The sequence below is a fragment of the Oncorhynchus mykiss genome, chromosome 13 (genome assembly GCF_057628025.1).
Source record: "Oncorhynchus mykiss isolate SJ-2025 chromosome 13, ASM5762802v1, whole genome shotgun sequence".
NCBI classification, from domain to species: Eukaryota; Metazoa; Chordata; class Actinopteri; order Salmoniformes; family Salmonidae; genus Oncorhynchus; species Oncorhynchus mykiss.
Genome location: NC_143034.1, coordinates 76391521 through 76410512, shown reverse-complemented (window position 1 = coordinate 76410512; position 18992 = coordinate 76391521). Strand labels below are relative to the sequence as shown.

General features: G+C 47.1%; 2 protein-coding genes across 3 annotated transcripts in view; one reads left to right on the top strand and one right to left on the bottom strand.

The window, feature by feature from the left end:
• Nucleotides 1-9033: 9033 nt before the first annotated feature.
• The window catches only part of csnk1da (casein kinase 1, delta a), a 61701-nt gene continuing 51742 nt past the window's right edge, over nucleotides 9034-18992 (top strand). The window contains exon 1 of one of the 2 annotated variants that reach the window (XM_090197727.1): nucleotides 9034-9629. In XM_090197727.1, the coding sequence (XP_090053853.1) occupies nucleotides 9554-9629 (76 nt within the window). In that variant the 5' untranslated portion in view covers nucleotides 9034-9553. The remainder of the gene's footprint in view (nucleotides 9630-18992) is intronic. The other variant, XM_090197728.1, reaches the window with a different exon arrangement.
• LOC149979018 (uncharacterized) lies at nucleotides 11884-14631 on the bottom strand. The gene is made up of 2 exons (XM_090194545.1): nucleotides 14623-14631; nucleotides 11884-14210 (listed from the first exon to the last, which is right to left on the bottom strand). The coding sequence occupies exons 1-2, from the start codon at nucleotides 14629-14631 to the stop codon at nucleotides 13518-13520; spliced, it is 702 nt and encodes a 233-aa protein (XP_090050671.1). The 3' UTR covers nucleotides 11884-13517.

Sequence of the window (18992 nt, the reverse complement as noted above, 5' to 3'; positions counted from 1 at the left end):
CCATGTAATCAGTCACATGTACAGGGTTGACCATGTAATTAGTCACATGTACAGGGTTGACCATGTAATCAGACACATGTACAGGGTTGACCATGTCATTACAGGGTACAGTGACAACCGTAAGCTCTGAGGTCCAACAATACAGGGCTAAGTGAAATAAAAGTGACATCGAGAGCCACGTACAGTTTGTGTATTCAACGTAAAATAGAGGGCCCTACATGGTCTAAAGGGCCCTACATGGTCTAAAGGGCCCTACATGGTCTAAAGGGCCCTCCCTACATGGTCTAAAGGGCCCTCCCTACATGGTCTAAAGGTCCCTCCCTACATGGTCTAAAGGTCCCTCCCTACATGGTCTAAAGGGCCCTACGTGGTCTAAAGGGCCCTCCCTACATGGTCTAAAGGTCCCTACATGGTCTAAAGGGCCCTCCCTACATGGTCTAAAGGGCCCTACATGGTCTAAAGGGCCCTACATTGTCTAAAGGGCCCTCCCTACATGGTCTAAAGGGCCCTCCCTACATGGTCTGAAGGGCCCTACATGGTCTGAAGGGCCCTACATGGTCTAAAGGGCCCTACATGGTCTAAAGGGCCCTACATGGTCTAAAGGGCCCTACATGGTCTAAAGGGCCCTACATGGTCTAAAGGGCCCTCCCTACATGGTCTAAAGGGCCCTCCCTACATGGTCTAAAGGGCCCTACATGGTCTAAAGGGCCCTCCCTACATGATCTAAAGGGCCCTACATGGTCTAAAGGGCCCTATATGGTCTAAAGGGCCCTACATGGTCTAAAGGGCCCTCCCTACATGGTCTAAAGGGCCCTACATGGTCTAAAGGGCCCTACATGGTCTAAAGGGCCCTACATGGTCTAAAGGGCCCTACATGGTCTAAAGGGCCCTACATGGTCTAAAGGGCCCTCCCTACATGGTCTAAAGGGCCCTCCCTACATGGTCTAAAGGGCCCTCCCTACATGGTCTAAAGGGCCCTCCCTACATGGTCTAAAGGGCCCTCCCTACATGGTCTAAAGGGCCCTCCCTACATGGTCTAAAGGGCCCTCCCTACATGGTCTAAAGGGCCCTCCCTACATGGTCTAAAGGGCCCTACATGGTCTAAAGGGCCCTCCCTACATGGTCTAAAGGGCCCTCCCTACATGGTCTAAAGGGCCCTACATGGTCTAAAGTGCCCTACATGGTCTAAAGGGCCCTACATGGTCTAAAGGGCCCTACATGGTCTAAAGGGCCCTACATGGTCTAAAGGGCCCTCCATGGTCTAAAGGGCCCTCCCTACATGGTCTAAAGGGCCCTCCCTACATGGTCTAAAGAGCCCTATATGGTCTGAAGGGCCCTACATGGTCCAAACGGCCCAAAAAAAGAGGGCAATCTGTTCGGCTTTAGTTTTAAGTCTGTGGGGAGATGTACATTTGAATAGTCTGTGTCCAAAATGGCACACTATTCCCTACATAGTGCACTACTTTTGAGAGAGAGAGAGAGAGAGAGAGAACTGTGTAACCACTGTCTCCTTGTACAGTGTGAGTTGGATATGTTGTTATCTGATCTCCTCTGCAACTACCTGCAGCAACAGGGTTTAAATGTTTGCTTGACTGGTGGTAAAGCTATTAGCTGGCCAAAATGAGGCTACATGAAAAGCACAATACTGTTAATATAACCGGTTTTATAACAGGTTTTCAGTGAATTCATGTCAATCATGAAGCTCATCTGCATGTCCTGCGGTGCAGAAAAATTCTCATCAACAAAAGAGTGATGAAATTAAGATCCTACATTTCTACCTGGCAGTGTGTTTGGTTCTGCCAGTACTTTGAGAGGTTTTACAAGGGAGTGGGTATTGTTTTGGTTTACAAGGGAGTGGGTATTGTTTTGGTTTACAAGGGAGTGGGTATTGTTTTGGTTTACAAGGGAGTGGGTATTGTTTTGGTTTACAAGGGAGTGGGTATTGTTTTGGTTTACAAGGGAGTGGGTATTGTTTTGGTTTACAAGGGAGTGGGTATTGTTTTGGTTTACAAGGGAGTGGGTATTGTTTTGGTTTACAAGGGAGTGGGTATTGTTTTGGTTTACAAGGGAGTGGGTATTGTTTTGGTTTACAAGGGAGTGCGTATTGTTTTGGTACAGTGCGCTAATAGACTTCCAGCACATTGGATTCAACAGTGACTGAGGAGTACTTTCATTATGTAATGTCTCTGTGTCAAGCCAAGCCGAGGAGCCATGTGACAGTCTTGTATTGCGATAGAAGGCTATGTCCGTGAGATACCCGTGGAATTAGAATACTTACAGCAGAGGCCTCAGGCATTGGTTACCTTATAGCCAATCAGCATGTACGATCAGAGAGTATCAGTGCTGTGTGGTGGAACCAAGGTGATCGAATTTCATGCTGACCCCCTTCTTGAAACACACCATCCAGGGCCAGGAACAATGGCCAATATGCACACACACACACACACACACACACACACACACACACACACACACACACACACACACACACACACACACACAGTGTCCAAGGCCCATCTGTATATGTAATGTCAACAGTACTGTAGTTGGTGTTGAGCTTGTTGTTGACTTGTCCATTCACCCTGAAGCTCTAAAACAACCTGTAGGTTGACACGACATTTACAAACCTCCACATTTTAGAGTTAGTTTTTGCATGAACAGGGTGTGTGAAGTAAGCACAACTAAGATGATCTAGGTTTTTAGGACAAACAAGTCAATTGAATGGACATTGCTAAGATTGGAGGAAAAAGAAAGGAACAGATAGAGTAGCTTTAAATTCATGCCTTTTGGACAGGAATGACATATCATCTCGTTCAATGTCGTCATGTCCTATACTGCAACGTGTCTTAGTTCCTCGACAGCTTGTAAAACCTTGCAGAAGGCAGCATGTTTCAATGTGCAAATCAGAACACTTACCTTACAAAACAATGTCTTCTTCTACATGTGTGGCTCAGAGAGCAGAGGACAAAAGGAGAGGTCTGAATCCACAGAGCAGGAAACTGAGTCGACACACTGGGGGACCAGTTTAGCATATTCATTTAGTTCAGTCATTACTTTATTACTCTTTAGGCCATCCAGTAGAATCCAAATTAATTAGTCCAACGGTAACTATGGTGATTATTTTATTAAGTGTTTCTTCCTTCACAAAAAAAAACCATACTTCTGGATTAAATCGTTATTACAACGAATCCCAACTAAATTAATCCATATTGCTTTGTTCTCTAAATGCAGTAGACAATACAGTGGGGCAAAAAAAGTATTTAGTCAGCCACCAATTGTGCAAGTTCTCCCACTTAAAAAGATGAGAGAGGCCTGTCATTTTCATCATAGGTACACTTCAACTATGACAGACAAAATGAGAAAAAATCCAGAAAATCACATTGTAGGATTTTTAATGAATTTATTTGCAAATTATGGTGGAAAATAAGTATTTGGTCACCTACAAACAAGAAAGATTTCTAGCTCTCACAGACCTGTAACTTTTTCTTTAAGAGGCTCCTCTGTCCTCCACTCATTCATTACCTGTATTAATGGCACCTGTTTGAACTTGTTATCAGTATAAAAGACACCTGTCCACAACCTCAAACAGTCACACTCCAGCCATGTGGTCTATGTAACCACCTTCTATATCAACTCTGATTGGTCTGTGAATACAGGAAATAATCATGATGTAACCACTTTCTATATCAACTCTGATTGGTCTGTGAATATGAAGTGGGGATAATTTTTGTGACATCACTACTGTGAATGGACTATAAGAAAATCCTCTAAAACAATGTGTCCAGCCTTCTGCTCCGTGTGTGTGAGTGTGTGTGTGTGTGTGTGTGTGTGTTCACAATTCATGTGCACACTTTCATTTTAATTAGGGCATTTTAATTTAATCATGGTGGTAATATCAAAGCTCTGTACTAAACCCATTGTGTGTGTTGGCAGAGCCAGATTAAACAGACAGCAGCTGTACTCTCTGGGGATTATATCCTACTTTGTCCCAAATTGCATCCTATTCCCTGTATAGTGCACTACTTATGACCAGGGCCCATAGGGGCCTCTGGGCTCAGGGTCAAATTTAGTGCACTATACAGGGAATAGGGTGCCATTTGGGACACAGACATATATCTGCTGGAGCAGAATGGATCCGGATGATCACTGTAAATTCACTTAGAGGGAAGGGAAAGCCGGGCCGGGAAGCACAGAGGAAACACAGTATCACATGCTGCCAGCCGTGGGTAATATAACTGTTATTCCTATTGAAGTCCCCTGGCAGCCGTGGGTAATAGAACTGGAAGTCATTCTTATTGAAGTCATTCCTATTGAAGTCCCCTGACAGCCGTGGGTAATAGAACTGGAAGTCATTCCTATTGAAGTCATTCCTATTGAAGTCCCCTGACAGCCGTGGGTAATAGAACTGGAAGTCATTCCTATTGAAGTCATTCCTATTGAAGTCATTCCTATTGAAGTCCCCTGACAGCCGTGGGTAATAGAACTGGAAGTCATTCCTATTGAAGTCATTCCTATTGAAGTCATTCCCATTGAAGTCCCTGACTGCCGTGGGTAATAGAACTGGAAGTCATTCCTATTGAAGTCCCCTGACAGCCGTGGGTAATAGAAGTGGAAGTCATTCCTATTGAAGTCATTCCTATTGAAGTTATTCCTATTGAAGTCATTCCTATTGAAGTCATTCCTATTGAAGTCCCCTGACAGCCATGGGTAATAGAACTGGAAGTCATTCCTATTGAAGTCCCCTGACAGCCGTGGGTAATAGAACTGGAAGTCATTCTTATTGAAGTCATTCCTATTGAAGTCCCCTGACAGCCGTGGGTAATAGAACTGGAAGTCATTCCTATTGAAGTCATTCCTATTGAAGTCCCCTGACAGCCGTGGGTAATAGAACTGGAAGTCATTCCTATTGAAGTCATTCCTATTGAAGTCATTCCTATTGAAGTCCCCTGACAGACGTGGGTAATAGAACTGGAAGTTATTCCTATTGAAGTCATTCCTATTGAAGTCCCCTGGCAGGCTTCAATCAGACGACAGGCAGGCAACACACACACTTTCACACGTGGTACGTTGATCAGCTAAGGTGTGGTAGGTAGATCAGCTAAGGTGTGGTACGTTGATCAGCTAAGGTGTGGTAGGTAGATCAGCTAAGGTGTGGTAGGTAGATCAGCTAAGGTGTGGTACGTTGATCAGCTAAGGTGTAGTAGGTAGATCAGCTAAGGTGTGGTACGTTGATCAGCTAAGGTGTGGTAGGTAGATCAGCTAAGGTGTGGTACGTTGATCAGCTAAGGTGTGGTAGGTAGATCAGCTAAGGTGTGGTAGGTAGATCAGCTAAGGTGTGGTAGGTAGATCAGCTAAGGTGTGGTACGTTGATCAGCTAAGGTGTAGTAGGTAGATCAGCTAAGGTGTGGTAGGTAGATCAGCTAAGGTGTGGTACGTTGATCAGCTAAGGTGTGGTAGGTAGATCAGCTAAGGTGTGGTACGTTGATCAGCTAAGGTGTGGTAGGTAGATCAGCTAAGGTGTGGTAGGTAGATCAGCTAAGGTGTAGTAGGTAGATCAGCTAAGGTGTGGTAGGTAGATCAGCTAAGGTGTGGTAGGTAGATCAGCTAAGGTGTGGTACGTTGATCAGCTAAGGTGTAGTAGGTAGATCAGCTAAGGTGTGGTACGTTGATCAGCTAAGGTGTGGTAGGTAGATCAGCTAAGGTGTGGTAGGTAGATCAGCTAAGGTGTGGTAGGTAGATCAGCTAAGGTGTGGTAGGTAGATCAGCTAAGGTGTGGTAGGTATCTGAAGGGTTTCACAGACAATGTGCCACATATAGATGTCATGTTAACCCAGGTTTTACGTAACAGGCCAAGTCAACCAGTTTGAATACTGATAACACATCCTTTCCTTGAAGCGATCTCTGATCTGACATGGATGGATGGACGCAAGGTACGTATGTTGACAAACCTCTCTCCCAGAACCACTGGAGAGAACCACAGGAGAGAACCACAGGAGAGAACCACAGGAGAGAACCACTGGAGAGAACCACTGGAGAGAACCACAGGAGAGAACCACTGGAGAGAACCACTGGAGAGAACCACTGGAGAGAACCACTGGAGAGAACCACAGGAGAGAACCACAAGAGAGAACCACAGGAGAGAACCACAGGAGAGAACCACTGGAGAGAACCACAGGAGAGAACCACAGGAGATCAACCACAGGAGAGAACCACTGGAGAGAACCACAGGAGAGAACCACAAGAGAGAACCACAGGAGAGAACCACAGGAGAGAACCACTGGAGATAACCACAGGAGAGAACCACAGGAGATCAACCACAGGAGAGAACCACTGGAGAGAACCACTGGAGAGACCCACAGGAGAGAATCACTGGAGAGAACCACTGGAGAGAACCACAGGAGAGAACCACAGGAGAGAACCACAGGAGAGAACCACAGGAGATCAACCACAGGAGAGAACCACTGGAGAGAACCACTGGAGAGACCCACAGGAGAGAATCACTGGAGAGAACCACAGGAGAGAACCACTGGAGAGACCCACAGGAGAGAATCACTGGAGAGACCCACAGGAGAGAACCACAGGAGAGAATCACTGGTGAGAACCACAGGAGAGAACCACCTGTTTTCTCCCCCCTGATTTGCTTTGGGGTCTGTGTTATTAAAGAATAACATCAACTGTCAACACCAGGATGACTCATAACAGCCCAGTCCTCATGCCTGGCTGGTTGTGTGAAGCCTCGCTCGCTCACTGACTGAGGCATTTGAATCTCCTCAGTTACATCTGGCCCAAATGACACCCTAAGTCCCAATCCCTATACACTACCCGTATGGGCTCTGGTCAAAACCAGTGTACTGCATATAGAATTGGGTGCCATTTGGGACTCTGACAGTTTGATTGAGCGGTTGATTTACCCAGCATGCCCTGGTCTTTTAAAGTGTTGGAGCCTGGAGGGGCGAGCTGAGTCATTGCTCCGGCGACGTCACGGCTACGTCATGACAACATGTCCTGACAGATACCTCCTACACCAGACGGACTGACAGATTCAAGTCTTATCGCAGTACGGATGGATGACTGTGAACTGTTACTTGAATAAAAGAGACGTCATGATAGGACAGTAGTAGGGGAGATAAGTGGGGGTTGTTTTCGGACACTCCCATACCTCCTCCTCCTTTCCTCATTCCTTTTTACACCTCTCGATGGCCATTCCTAGAAGCCATGATTGTAAAAAGTCAATCATTGGACAACTGGAGTGATAAGTGGAGTTTGTGCCTCTTGGTTTCCACCCGGTTATGTCAGAACTAACAGAGAGCATTGATCATGTGTGTAATGAGAGGTCCCATGGGGGGGGGGGGGGGGGGGGGGTTCTCTGGTACTAACTGAGCGGCTGTGAAATGAGACTATTAACTTGTTGGTTGTATTCCTGAGCAGGCAAAGCAGGGTGGAGAAGTATATTGACAGAGAGGGCTGAGTGATGTTACTAAGAACTAGGAGCAGCAGGGAAACTTCTGTGTAAATATTTAGTATAGTTTGTACTTTTCCGTTGGTGGGTTGAGGGCAGATGAGGGCATATAAAATAAAATAAAAATGTTATTTGTCAAATGCTTAATAAACAACAGGTGTAGACTAACAGTGAAATGTTTCCTATCGGGTCCTTCTCAACAACGCAGAGAGACAAATAGAGAATTAACAACACAAGGAATTAATACACAATGAGTAATGATAACTTGGCTATATACACGGGGTAGATATGTACATATAGGTAGGGATAAAGTGACTAGACAACAGGATAGAACCACCAGATAGTCTGGGTAGCTATTAGTTAACCATTTAACTAACTATTTAGCAAGTCTTATGACTTGGGTGTAGAAGCTGTTCAGGGTCCTGTTGGTTCTAGACTTGGTGCATCGGTACCGCTTGCCGTGGGGTAGCAGAGAGAACCGTCTATGACTTGGGGGTAGAAGCTGTTCAGGGTCCTGTTGGTTCTAGACTTGGTGCATCGGTACCGCTTGCCGTGGGGTAGCAGAGAGAACCCTCTTCAACAACAACCGTGTATGTAGACTGGTAGATATGATATCTATGTGTACCAGGGTCGTCACTATCAGACAATTGGAGAATGGTGTTTGGTATTTTATTAGGATCCCCATTAGCTGTTGCGAAAGCAGAAGCTCCTCTTCCTGGTGTCCACACAAAACATGACATAATACAGAACATTAATAGACAAGAACAGCTCAAGGAGAGAACTACATGAAAAAAAATAGAAATGCACATGTAGCTTAAATGACAGTGGGTGTTGGTTCACTCTGAGGCCAATTTGTGTTTCCTTTGTAATTTTCTTTTGTGTGTTTCTAATTTTGTAACACTTCTCTTGAACCAGGAAGTGTTGCTGTGTGGAACAGGCTGACAGGATGTTGTTATTCAAGTGATGCTGTAGTGTTTTTTATGCCTTTCCTGTTTTAACCAGATACACAGGCTGGGGTTTACACACAGGGTGTGCATCCCAAATGGCACCACATTCCATATAGTACATTACTTTTGACCTAAAGTAGTGCACTATTTAGACTACGATAGGGTTCCATTGGGGTTACACAAACAGGGAATCCGGTTTCACCTGGTTTTACAGGCCATCTCTCCGTTTCCTTGTCATCCCATGCCTAAAGACACACCCAGACTCCCTGATTGATCAACATGTCCTTTTTAATGTTTACAAAGAGGTTGAGATTGAGATTTTTATGTTTTAAATTATATATTTGTCTTATTTCTTATGTAGGCCTACTATTACACAATGTTGATTAATTAAATACATACAAAAATAACTGTAGATTGATGTGTGTCTCAATATACTGTGCAATAATTTCATCTCAACATAAAAGCTTGTTGTAGAGGTTATTAAAAACGAGAAAAACACACTGTGAACAGGACAGTTAGATAATACTCATGCTAGCTTTTACGTGTCATGCTGGACAAAGGAAATTGATTCAACCCTGGCTTTGTTGTTATTGTGTCAAGGCAAGCCCTTCCCAGCCCCAGCGCCCCTCCCCCATGCCAGATATTTTGCCATGGCCAGCCGTTGCTAAGGGAAGTGACGACACCGACGTACAACAGATTGCTGAACGACGAGAAGTCGCATATTAACTATGTGGAAAAAGCCAGACGCAGAGACAGTGGTGAAAGAACATAGCAAAAAAATAGGGCAACGTCTTCAAAATCCATCTTCATCTTCGGGAAAAGCAATTCGGGATGATATCGAAAATAGCAAGAGCATAAACTACACACGTTAACCTTCAAAACAAACCCAGTATTATGATTTTATGACATTAGGATTGTTTTAAAAAGAGAGGTGAAAGATAGTTTGTTGGATTGTAGCTAGGGACAGTGTTACTATATCCGGATAGATAGACTACGGGAAGCAGAAAGAAGAGAGAGAAAAATAAACCGTTTCTGGAAATAATTTTGCCGTTAAAAAATATATTTGGACTAAAACTTTTTTGGACTTTTGCCTGAAACATTTTTTTTGTGGATTTTGAGCTAGCTTGCTAGCTGAAAATTGTCAATCATGGAATTGAGAGTGGGAAACCGATACAGACTGGGCAGAAAAATTGGAAGTGGTTCGTTTGGAGATATTTATTTGGGTAAGTTTCTAATATAAAACAGTTAATAGTATTTATTTTCCTCAGCTGTTATTTTAGCTTAAAAAAATAAAAAAAACATTGTTTATAGCAAGCTTACATTGCATTTGCTAGCTGGCTAATAACTCCAACGGTAGACTCGATCCAACGTCAGCTGTTCCGTTTTCGCCAGCTGATTCTAGCAAACGTTGGAACAAATTGTCCCGTTTGAATGTAACTTATCAATGCGCAGATATATTTTTTTATCAGAGTATATCTGTGAGATACTACACACGTCAATTGTTCTTGTTGGTGATATAAACCACCTTCATTTGGGTGATCAGAACCACTAGCTAAGCCAGCTGGAAAGGTTTTGAGTCCAATGCTGTCGACCTTTTGTCAAGCTACAGAGACATAACGTTTGGTTGTGCAGAAGTCAACCAGGAAGCGGTCTGTCTGTAACAATAAGCTAAGGACCAAAGCTGAATATAGTGTCTCTAAATGTCCAATTTGACTGATAACTCACGATCTGCCAGAGGCAATGGCTGACTTGACATATATTGTATTGACTGATCTCTCAACATGTTCACCACCGGTATCAGTCCCTCTTGAAAACGTTAACGAGATGGAACTGCGCGGAACACTATTTTCACTGGAGTGTTGTTGTACCAGCTATCTACTCCAATCCCTATTAACTGTCGTCGCTACTAGTTGTCAGATTGGACATGTTCTGACATGTTCTGGTGGTTTGTGTGTAGTCTATGGATGAAAGTGCTTGCTGCTCATCCCTTTCGACTCTCAGCTGAGATCAAACTGGCCCTCAGGTCCAGGTGGATAAGGGGCCTAACAAGTTGATAAGACATTATCAAATAAAATGCATGGACATTACAAACTGTCCGTGGCCTAACCTAGATAACATGATGGATGGCATTTTGTCTGTTTTTCATTGATTATTTTCCTTCATTCAGCTTCAGCTGATTCATTGGGGGTGAGAGAGAGCAAGGTCATGTTTGTGACACAGAAACTGATGCAGGCCTGTGTGTGTGTGTGTGTGTGTCCAACTTCCATCAGGGTAGGTTATGATGAGGGCTCATACCCTCACTTACCTCATATATTTGTTTTACTTGCAAACAACAACTGGGCTAGACCTAGCTGGATCACTTGTTACTCTGGTTTTAACAACACCGCAAACCAAACTAGATTAAAAAGGACAACATTATTGTCAAATAATATACATTTTCTTTTGCAAAGCGTTTTGTTACGGTGTGCACTACTGATTATGCCTCCTAGCCACGTCTTATTGCGCTGAAAGGACTGGATAATTAGCTATATATTAAGGACTCCACCACCTTGCCCACTGGCAGGCTTCAGGGCCTATCCAATTCTTTCTGCCCCAGGCTACGTGAAGCACTAATGTGTAGGAGTCTAGGGGTTGATTTGGAATCAGCCAGCAGTGTAGGAGTCTAGGGGTTGATTTGGAATCAGCCAGCAGTGTAGGAATCTAGGGGTCAGCCGGCAGTGTAGGAGTCTAGGGGTTGATTTGGAATCAGCCAGCAGTGTTGGAGTCTAGGGGTTGATTTGGAATCAGCCAGCAGTGTAGGAGTCTAGGGGTCAGCCGGCAGTGTAGGAGTCTAGGGGTCAGCCGGCAGTGTAGGAATCTAGGGGTCAGCCGGCAGTGTAGGAGTCTAGGGGTCAGCCGGCAGTGTAGGAGGCTAGGGGTCAGCCGGCAGTGTAGGAGGCTAGGGGTCAGCCGGCAGTGTAGGAGGCTAGGGGTCAGCCGGCAGTGTAGGAGGCTAGGGGTCAGCCGGCAGTGTAGGAGGCTAGGGGTCGAAATCTGTCTGTAGTTTGTCATGATTGACCGCCGACCTTGCCCCTTATTGTCCTGGAACCAGTGTTGAGGAGCAGGGGCTGTATTGTCCTGGAACCAGTGTTGAGGAGCAGGGGCTGTATTGTCCTGGAACCAGGGTTGAGGAGCAGGGGCTGTATTGTCCTGGAACCAGGGTTGAGGAGCAGGGGCTGTATTGTCCTGGAACCAGGGTTGGAGGAGCATGGGCTCTATTGTCCTGGAACTAGGGTTGGAGGAGCAGGGGCTCTATTGTCCTGGAACCAGGGTTGGAGGAGCAGGGGCTCTATTGTCCTGGAACTAGGGTTGGAGGAGCAGGGGCTCTATTGTCCTGGAACCAGGGTTGGAGGAGCAGGGTCTCTATTCTCCTGGAGCCAGGGTTGGAGGAGCATGGGCTCTATTGTCCTGGAACTAGGGTTGGAGGAGCAGGGGCTCTATTGTCCTGGAACCAGGGTTGGAGGAGCAGGGGCTCTATTGTCCTGGAACCAGGTTTGGAGGAAGCAGGGGCTCTATTCTCCTGGAACCAGGGTTGGAGGAGCAGGGGCTCTATTGTCCTGGAACCAGGGTTGAGGAGCAGGGGCTTTATTGTCCTGGAACCAGGGTTGGAGCAGGGGCTCTATTGTCCTGGAACCAGGGTTGGAGGAGCAGGAGCTCTATTGTCCTGGAACCAGGGTTGGAAGAGCAGGGGCTCTATTGTCCTGGAACTAGGGTTGGAGGAGCAGGGGCTCTATTGTCCTGGAACCAGGGTTGGAGGAGCAGGGGCTCTATTGTCCTGGAGCCAGGGTTGGAGGTGCAGGGGCTCTATTGTCCTGGAACCAGGGTTGGAGGTGCAGGGGCTCTATTGTCCTGGAACCAGGGTTGGAGGAGCAGGGGCTCTATTGTCCTGGGACCAGGGTTGGAGGAGCAGGGGCTCTATTGTCCTGGAACCAGGGTTGGAGGAGCAGGGGCTCTATTGTCCTGGAACCAGGGTTGGAGGAGCAGGGGCTCTATTGTCCTGGGACCAGGGTTGGAGGAGCAGGAGCTCTATTGTCCTGGAAACAGTGTTGGAGGAGCAGGGGCTGTATTGTCCTGGTGTTGTCCTAGACTAGTGCACTGGTGGTCTTTGTCTGGTGTGGTACTCTCAGTCTCTGGTGGGGTGTTGGGCTGGGTGTGAATATATACAGACAACACTGTCTTTGAGACAAACTAGACTTGCTGCGGTATGAGTTGTCTACTAATGCTTTCCCTCTGTGTTCAGGTTGGAGTCGGAACAGAACAGTGTCTGGTCTCCCGAGTGGTGCGGTGGTCTAAGGCATTGCATCGCTGTGCTAGCTGTGCCGCTAGAGATTCTGGGTTCGAGTCCAGGGTCTGTCGCAGTCGGCCGCAACCGGGAGACCCATGGGGCGGCGCACAATTGGCCCAGCGTCGTCCGGGTTTGGGGAGGGTTTGGGGAGGGTTTGGCCGGCAGGGATGTCCTTGTCGCATCGCGCTCTAGCGACTCCTGTGGCGGGCAGGGAGCATGACAGCTGACACGGTCGCCAGGTGTACGGTGTTTCCTCCGACACGTTGGTGCGGCTGGCTTCCGGGTTAAGTGGGCATTCTGTCAAGAAGCAGTGTGGCTTGGTTGGGTTGTGTTTCGGAGGACGCATGGCTCTCGACCTTCACCTCTCCCGAGTCTGTAGGGGAGTTGCAGCGAGGGGGCAAGACTGTAACTACCAATTGGATACAAGAAAATTGGGGAGAAAAAGGGGTAAAAAAGAACACATTGATGAGAGGAAGCCATTCTAGACTATAGAGAAACACCCCTGGTCTTTAATAAGGGCGTAGGCAGCCTGGCAGCTCACACACACAGAAGTTATGTACAACCTGTGGCGACGTGAGCGATCTCTTTATTGCATGTTTGTACAGTACATCCCCGTTGGTAGATTAGCTGCTCTCACAGCAACAGCTGTACCTGTGGAGAAGCCAGCCTACATGCTGCTTACAATGTGTTGCTGTCAGATGTGTTTTCTTGGTGGAGGTCTGAATTTCACTCCCTCTTGTGTAGCGCTGTACAATTCAGGTAATTTCCCCTAAACTGCCTTATTCCATCATCGGCTTCCAGGAATCTTCCAACTAGATTCAGAACGCTTGACCTGAGTTCTGACGTTCTCAGCCTTCACCCGAGCTCTGACGTTCTCAGCCTTCACCCGAGCTCTGACGTTCTCAGCCTTCACCCGAGCTCTGACGTTCTCAGCCTTCACCCGAGCTCTGACGCGCTCAGCCTTCACCCGAGCTCTGACCCGCTCAGCCTTCACCCGAGCTCTGACCCGCTCAGCCTTCACCCGAGCTCTGACGCGCTCAGCCTTCACCCGAGCTCTGACGCGCTCAGCCTTCACCCGAGCTCTGACGCGCTCAGCCTTCACCCGAGCTCTGACGCTCTCAGCCTTCACCCGAGCTCTGACGCTCTCAGCCTTCACCCGAGCTCTGACCCGCTCAGCCTTCACCCGAGCTCTGACGCGCTCAGCCTTCACCCGAGCTCTGGCGTTCTCAGCCTTCACCCGAGCTCTGACGCGCTCAGCCTTCACCCGAGCTCTGACGCGCTCAGCCTTCACCCGAGCTCTGACTCTCTCAGCCTTCACCCGAGCTCTGACGCTCTCAGCCTTCACCCGAGCTCTGAGGCTCTCAGCCTTCACCCGAGTTCTGACGCTCTCAGCCTTCACCCGAGTTCTGACGCTCTCAGCCTTCACCCGAGTTCTGACGCTCTCAGCCTTCACCCGAGTTCTGACGCTCTCAATTCTGAACTTGAAAGAAAGAAATCAAATAGTTTACTGTTCCTTAACTAGTTGACCCTTTAGTTGGGGTTAGAATGGAAGACCTGGCCCTTACCTCATTCACACACAACATTCCTTTTCCCTGTGAGAACTGTGTGTGTGTGCGTGTGAACTGTGTGTGCGTCTCTTTGTGTCTTGCACGTTGTAACAGACCACTCCACCAAAGCCCCTGTTGTGAGATGTATGTGATGTAATGATGTCGCAGTGTGCGTACCAAACGGGCCCCCTATTCCCTATGTAGTGCACTACTATTGACCAGGGCCTACATAGGGAATAGGGTGTCCTTTGCAGACACAGAGAAGGGCAGAACAGAGATGTCCTTGGAGCCAGAGAGTTATTGTTACAGCCAGCTGCTCTTAATGCCCTCTTCAGACACAACTACCTGATCCATCGCTGTTGGCTGAGTCCCAAATGGCCCCCTGTATGGTCATAAGCAGTGCACTATTTAGAGGAAAGGGTGCCATTTGGCACTAAGCTAATAAGTATCCTGTTCCATGCTTGTTTTCTCTCCTACAAACCCCTGTAGCTGTTTGCTTTCATGTGTAGATAGAAGATGGATGGAAGGCCGCTCACTCTGGTTCACTTCATACAATGGTGTAATCATGTTCTATCCCCTGTGTGTGTGTGTGTGTTGAGGTAATCATGGTTTTGAGTACAGCTGGAATCTCTTAAGGGTCTCGGTAGCGTGCTGTGTTCTGTTCTGTGTTCCTGGTCCTGTAAAGACCCGGTGTGTGTGTGTGTGTTGTCATAGGCAACGAGACGTGAGGATGAGGTCAGTGTTTGGCCTGTGATTGGAGAACTGGGATGTAGTTCAACAGGGTGACACTTTCTCAATGTGCATCCCAAAGGACACCCTATTCCCTATTTAGTGCACTACTTTTGACCAGAGTTCTATGGGCCCTGGCACCCTATTCCCTATTTAGTGCACTACTTTTGACCAGAGTTCTATGGGCCCTGGCACCCTATTCCCTATTTAGTGCACTACTTTTGACCAGAGTTCTATGGGCCCTGGCAACCTATTCCCTATTTAGTGCACTACTTTTGACCAGAGTTCTATGGGCCCTGGCACCCTATTCCCTATTTAGTGCACTACTTTTGACCAGAGTTCTATGGGCCCTGGCACCCTATTCCCTATTTAGTGCACTACTTTTGACCAGAGTTCTATGGGCCCTGGCACCCTATTTCCTATTTAGTGCACTATTTTTAATGGCCCTGGTCAAAAGTAGTGCACTATATAGGGAATAGGGTGCCATAGGGCCCTGTTCAAAGTAGTGCACTATATAGGGAATAGGGTGCCATAGGGCCCTGTTCAAAGTAGTGCACTATATAGGGAATAGGGTGCACCCAACATTGCAACTGTGCAGAAATCTACTATACTAGTCAACCCCCCCCCCCCCCCCCCCCAAAAAAAAATGCATTTGATATTATTTTGAGTCCTCTCTGTATGTGTTGTGGGAAGCTGTCCAGGAAGTGTAGTAAGACAAGCTAGAACGTATGTTCTCCGTGAGGATCCCATTGGCTTACACTAGGTGGAGGCTGTATCACTGAACCAGGTTGTAACTGGATTAGATGAGGGCTGGCTAAAACCAGCCAGTGAATTAGAGCCAACTAGGCTGCTTATTGACAAGCAGTTTGTGTTATTTGGTTTGGGCTGGCTGGCCTTTTGGTATAGCTTCCAGAGTGGCGCAGTGGTCTAAGACACTGCATCTCAGTACAAGAGGCATCACTGCAGTACCTGGTTCAAATCCAGGCTGCATCACATCCGGCTGTGATTGGGAGTCCCATAGGGCGGCGCACAATTGACCCAGTGTCGTCCGGGTTTGGCCGGGGTAGGCCGTCATTGTAAAATAAGAATTTGTTCTTAACTGACTTGCCTAGTTAAATATAGGTTATGTAAACCTATACCTTTCTCCTGAGAAACAAGAATACGTGTTATGGGTCATGAATAAGACTAGGAGTTGTTGGTTTTGTGACAGGTTTACTTGAAAATGGCTGATGTAATATTTGTCTGTGTCAGGATGTTGTCCCAGCCCTAGTGTTGGCTGTCTATCTGCATGTGTTTGGCTTTGGCTAGTGGCAACCAATCAACTCAGCTGGGACACCAACCAACCAATAGAGAGCAGAGAACTCAGCTGGGACACCAACCAACCAACAGAGAGCAGAGAACTCAGCTGGGACACCAACCAACCAATAGAGAGCAGATAACTCAGCTGGAACACCAACCAACCAATAGAGAGCAGAGAACTCAGCTGGGACACCAACCAACCAATAGAGAGCAGTTAACTCAGCTGGGACACCAACCAACCAATAGAGAGCAGAGAACTCGGCTGGAACACCAACCAACCAATAGAGAGCAGAGAACTCAGCTGGGACATCAACCAACCAACAGAGAGCAGAGAACTCAGCTGGGACACCAACCAACCAATAGAGAGCAGTTAACTCAGCTGGAACACCAACCAACCAATAGAGACCAGAGAACTCAGCTGGAACACCAACCAACCAATAGAGAGCAGTTAACTCAGCTGGAACACCAACCAACCAATAGAGAGCAGAGAACTCAGCTGGAACACCAACCAACCGATAGAGAGCAGAGAACTCAGCTGGAACACCAACCAACCAATAGAGAGCAGAGAACTCAGCTGGAAGACCAACCAACCAATAGAGAGCAGAGAACTCAGCTGGAACACCAACCAACCAATAGAGAGCAGAGAACTCCGCTGGAACACCAACCAACCAATAGAGAGCAGAGAACTCAGCTGGAAGACCAACCAACCAATAGAGAGCAGAGAACAGCTGGAACACCAACCAACCAATAGAGAGCAGAGAACTCAGCTGGAAGACCAACCAACCAATAGAGAGCAGAGAACTCAGCTGGAACACCAGTGTTTACAAACTCCTGACAGAAATTCTAACAGTCATCCATCTCTCTCTCCCCCCAGTCCCTCCACTACTAACATAATGTGTTGTTAAGCGATCTTTAAAACACTGTTGCAACATTACCTGGCATCGCTCCAATTCTTAGTCTGTAAATCAGTGACTAAACTGTGTTACACAAACTCACACGGTGTGTTCATCTACTTAAAGGACTTGTATAAAGTTGTCCGAGCTCTTCACACCCGGGGAAGCTGACCTGTTGTGCCCCTACTTTTGAGAGTTGGGAATGTGTTTGTGTGCAAGCATTGAGGCTGATGGGTGTTTTGCACTCGAGTTCTGGTCTCCGAGGTTTTACACCAGGTCTGGGATCTGTGCTGGTACATAGCTATGGTGTGTTTCAGCAGGTGTACTGTACATGCCAGTGTTATGCTCTGGGGCTTGGACCTCCAAGTTCTGTGCAGTGGAACAACATGGCCCTGCTCTGTAAAACCTGCCAAGAAAGAGATGAGCTCACAGTCTCTGTTCTCCTGACCAGACCAGAGGTCTATAATCACCACCAGGTGGTTTATCTCCTCCTGACCAGACCAGAGGTCTATAATCACCACCAGGTGGTATATCTCCTCCTGACCAGACCAGAGGTCTATAATCACCACCAGGTGGTTTATCTCCTCCTGACCAGACCAGAGGTCTATAATCACCACCAGGTGGTATGTCTCCTCCTGACCAGACCAGAGGTCTATAATCACCACCAGGTGGTATATCTCCTCCTGACCAGAGGTCTATAATCACCACCAGGTGGTTTATCTCCTCCTGACCAGACCAGAGGTCTATAATCACCACCAGGTGGTATATCTCCTCCTGACCAGACCAGAGGTCTATAATCACCACCAGGTGGTTTATCTCCTCCAGACCAGAGGTCTATAATCACCACCAGGTGGTTGAGACCTCTCCCCCTTATAGGTCTGTTCTCCTGACCAGACCAGAGGTCTATAATCACCACCAGGTGGTTTATCTCCTCCTGACCAGACCAGAGGTCTATAATCACCACCAGGTGGTATATCTCCTCCTGACCAGACCAGAGGTCTATAATCACCACCAGGTGGTTTATCTCCTCCTGACCAGACCAGAGGTCTATAATCACCACCAGGTGGTATGTCTCCTCCTGACCAGACCAGAGGTCTATAATCACCACCAGGTGGTATATCTCCTCCTGACCAGAGGTCTATAATCACCACCAGGTGGTTTATCTCCTCCTGACCAGACCAGAGGTCTATAATCACCACCAGGTGGTATATCTCCTCCTGACCAGACCAGAGGTCTATAATCACCACCAGGTGGTTTATCTCCTCCAGACCAGAGGTCTATAATCACCACCAGGTGGTTGAGACCTCTCCCCCTTATAGGTCTGTTCTCCTGACCAGACCAGAGGTCTATAATCACCACCAGGTGGTTTATCTCCTCCTGACCAGACCAGAGGTCTATAATCACCAGGTGGTATATCTCCTCCAGATCAGAGGTCTATAATCACCACCAGGTGGTTTATCTCCTCCTGACCAGACCAGAGGTCTATAATCACCACCAGGTGGTTGAGACCTCTCCCCCTATAGGTCTGTTCTCCTGACCAGACAGGAACGTGTTTCATCCTCTTTCTGTTGTTGTCACGTGCCGTTAGAGGGAGGACAACGTTCTTGTAAACTGAAGGTTTTACTTGTCTTCATGTTGTACATGTTTCAGCTGCATCTGAATATGGACTTCTCTCTCATTGTATTCATATTATCCAATTGAAGAAGTTTAGCAAAGTTAACAATCTATCATGCTAATCTTTGACAATTACCTAGTTAAGTAGTTTTTTTTTTTACTTTGAGAAGTGGCCAACAT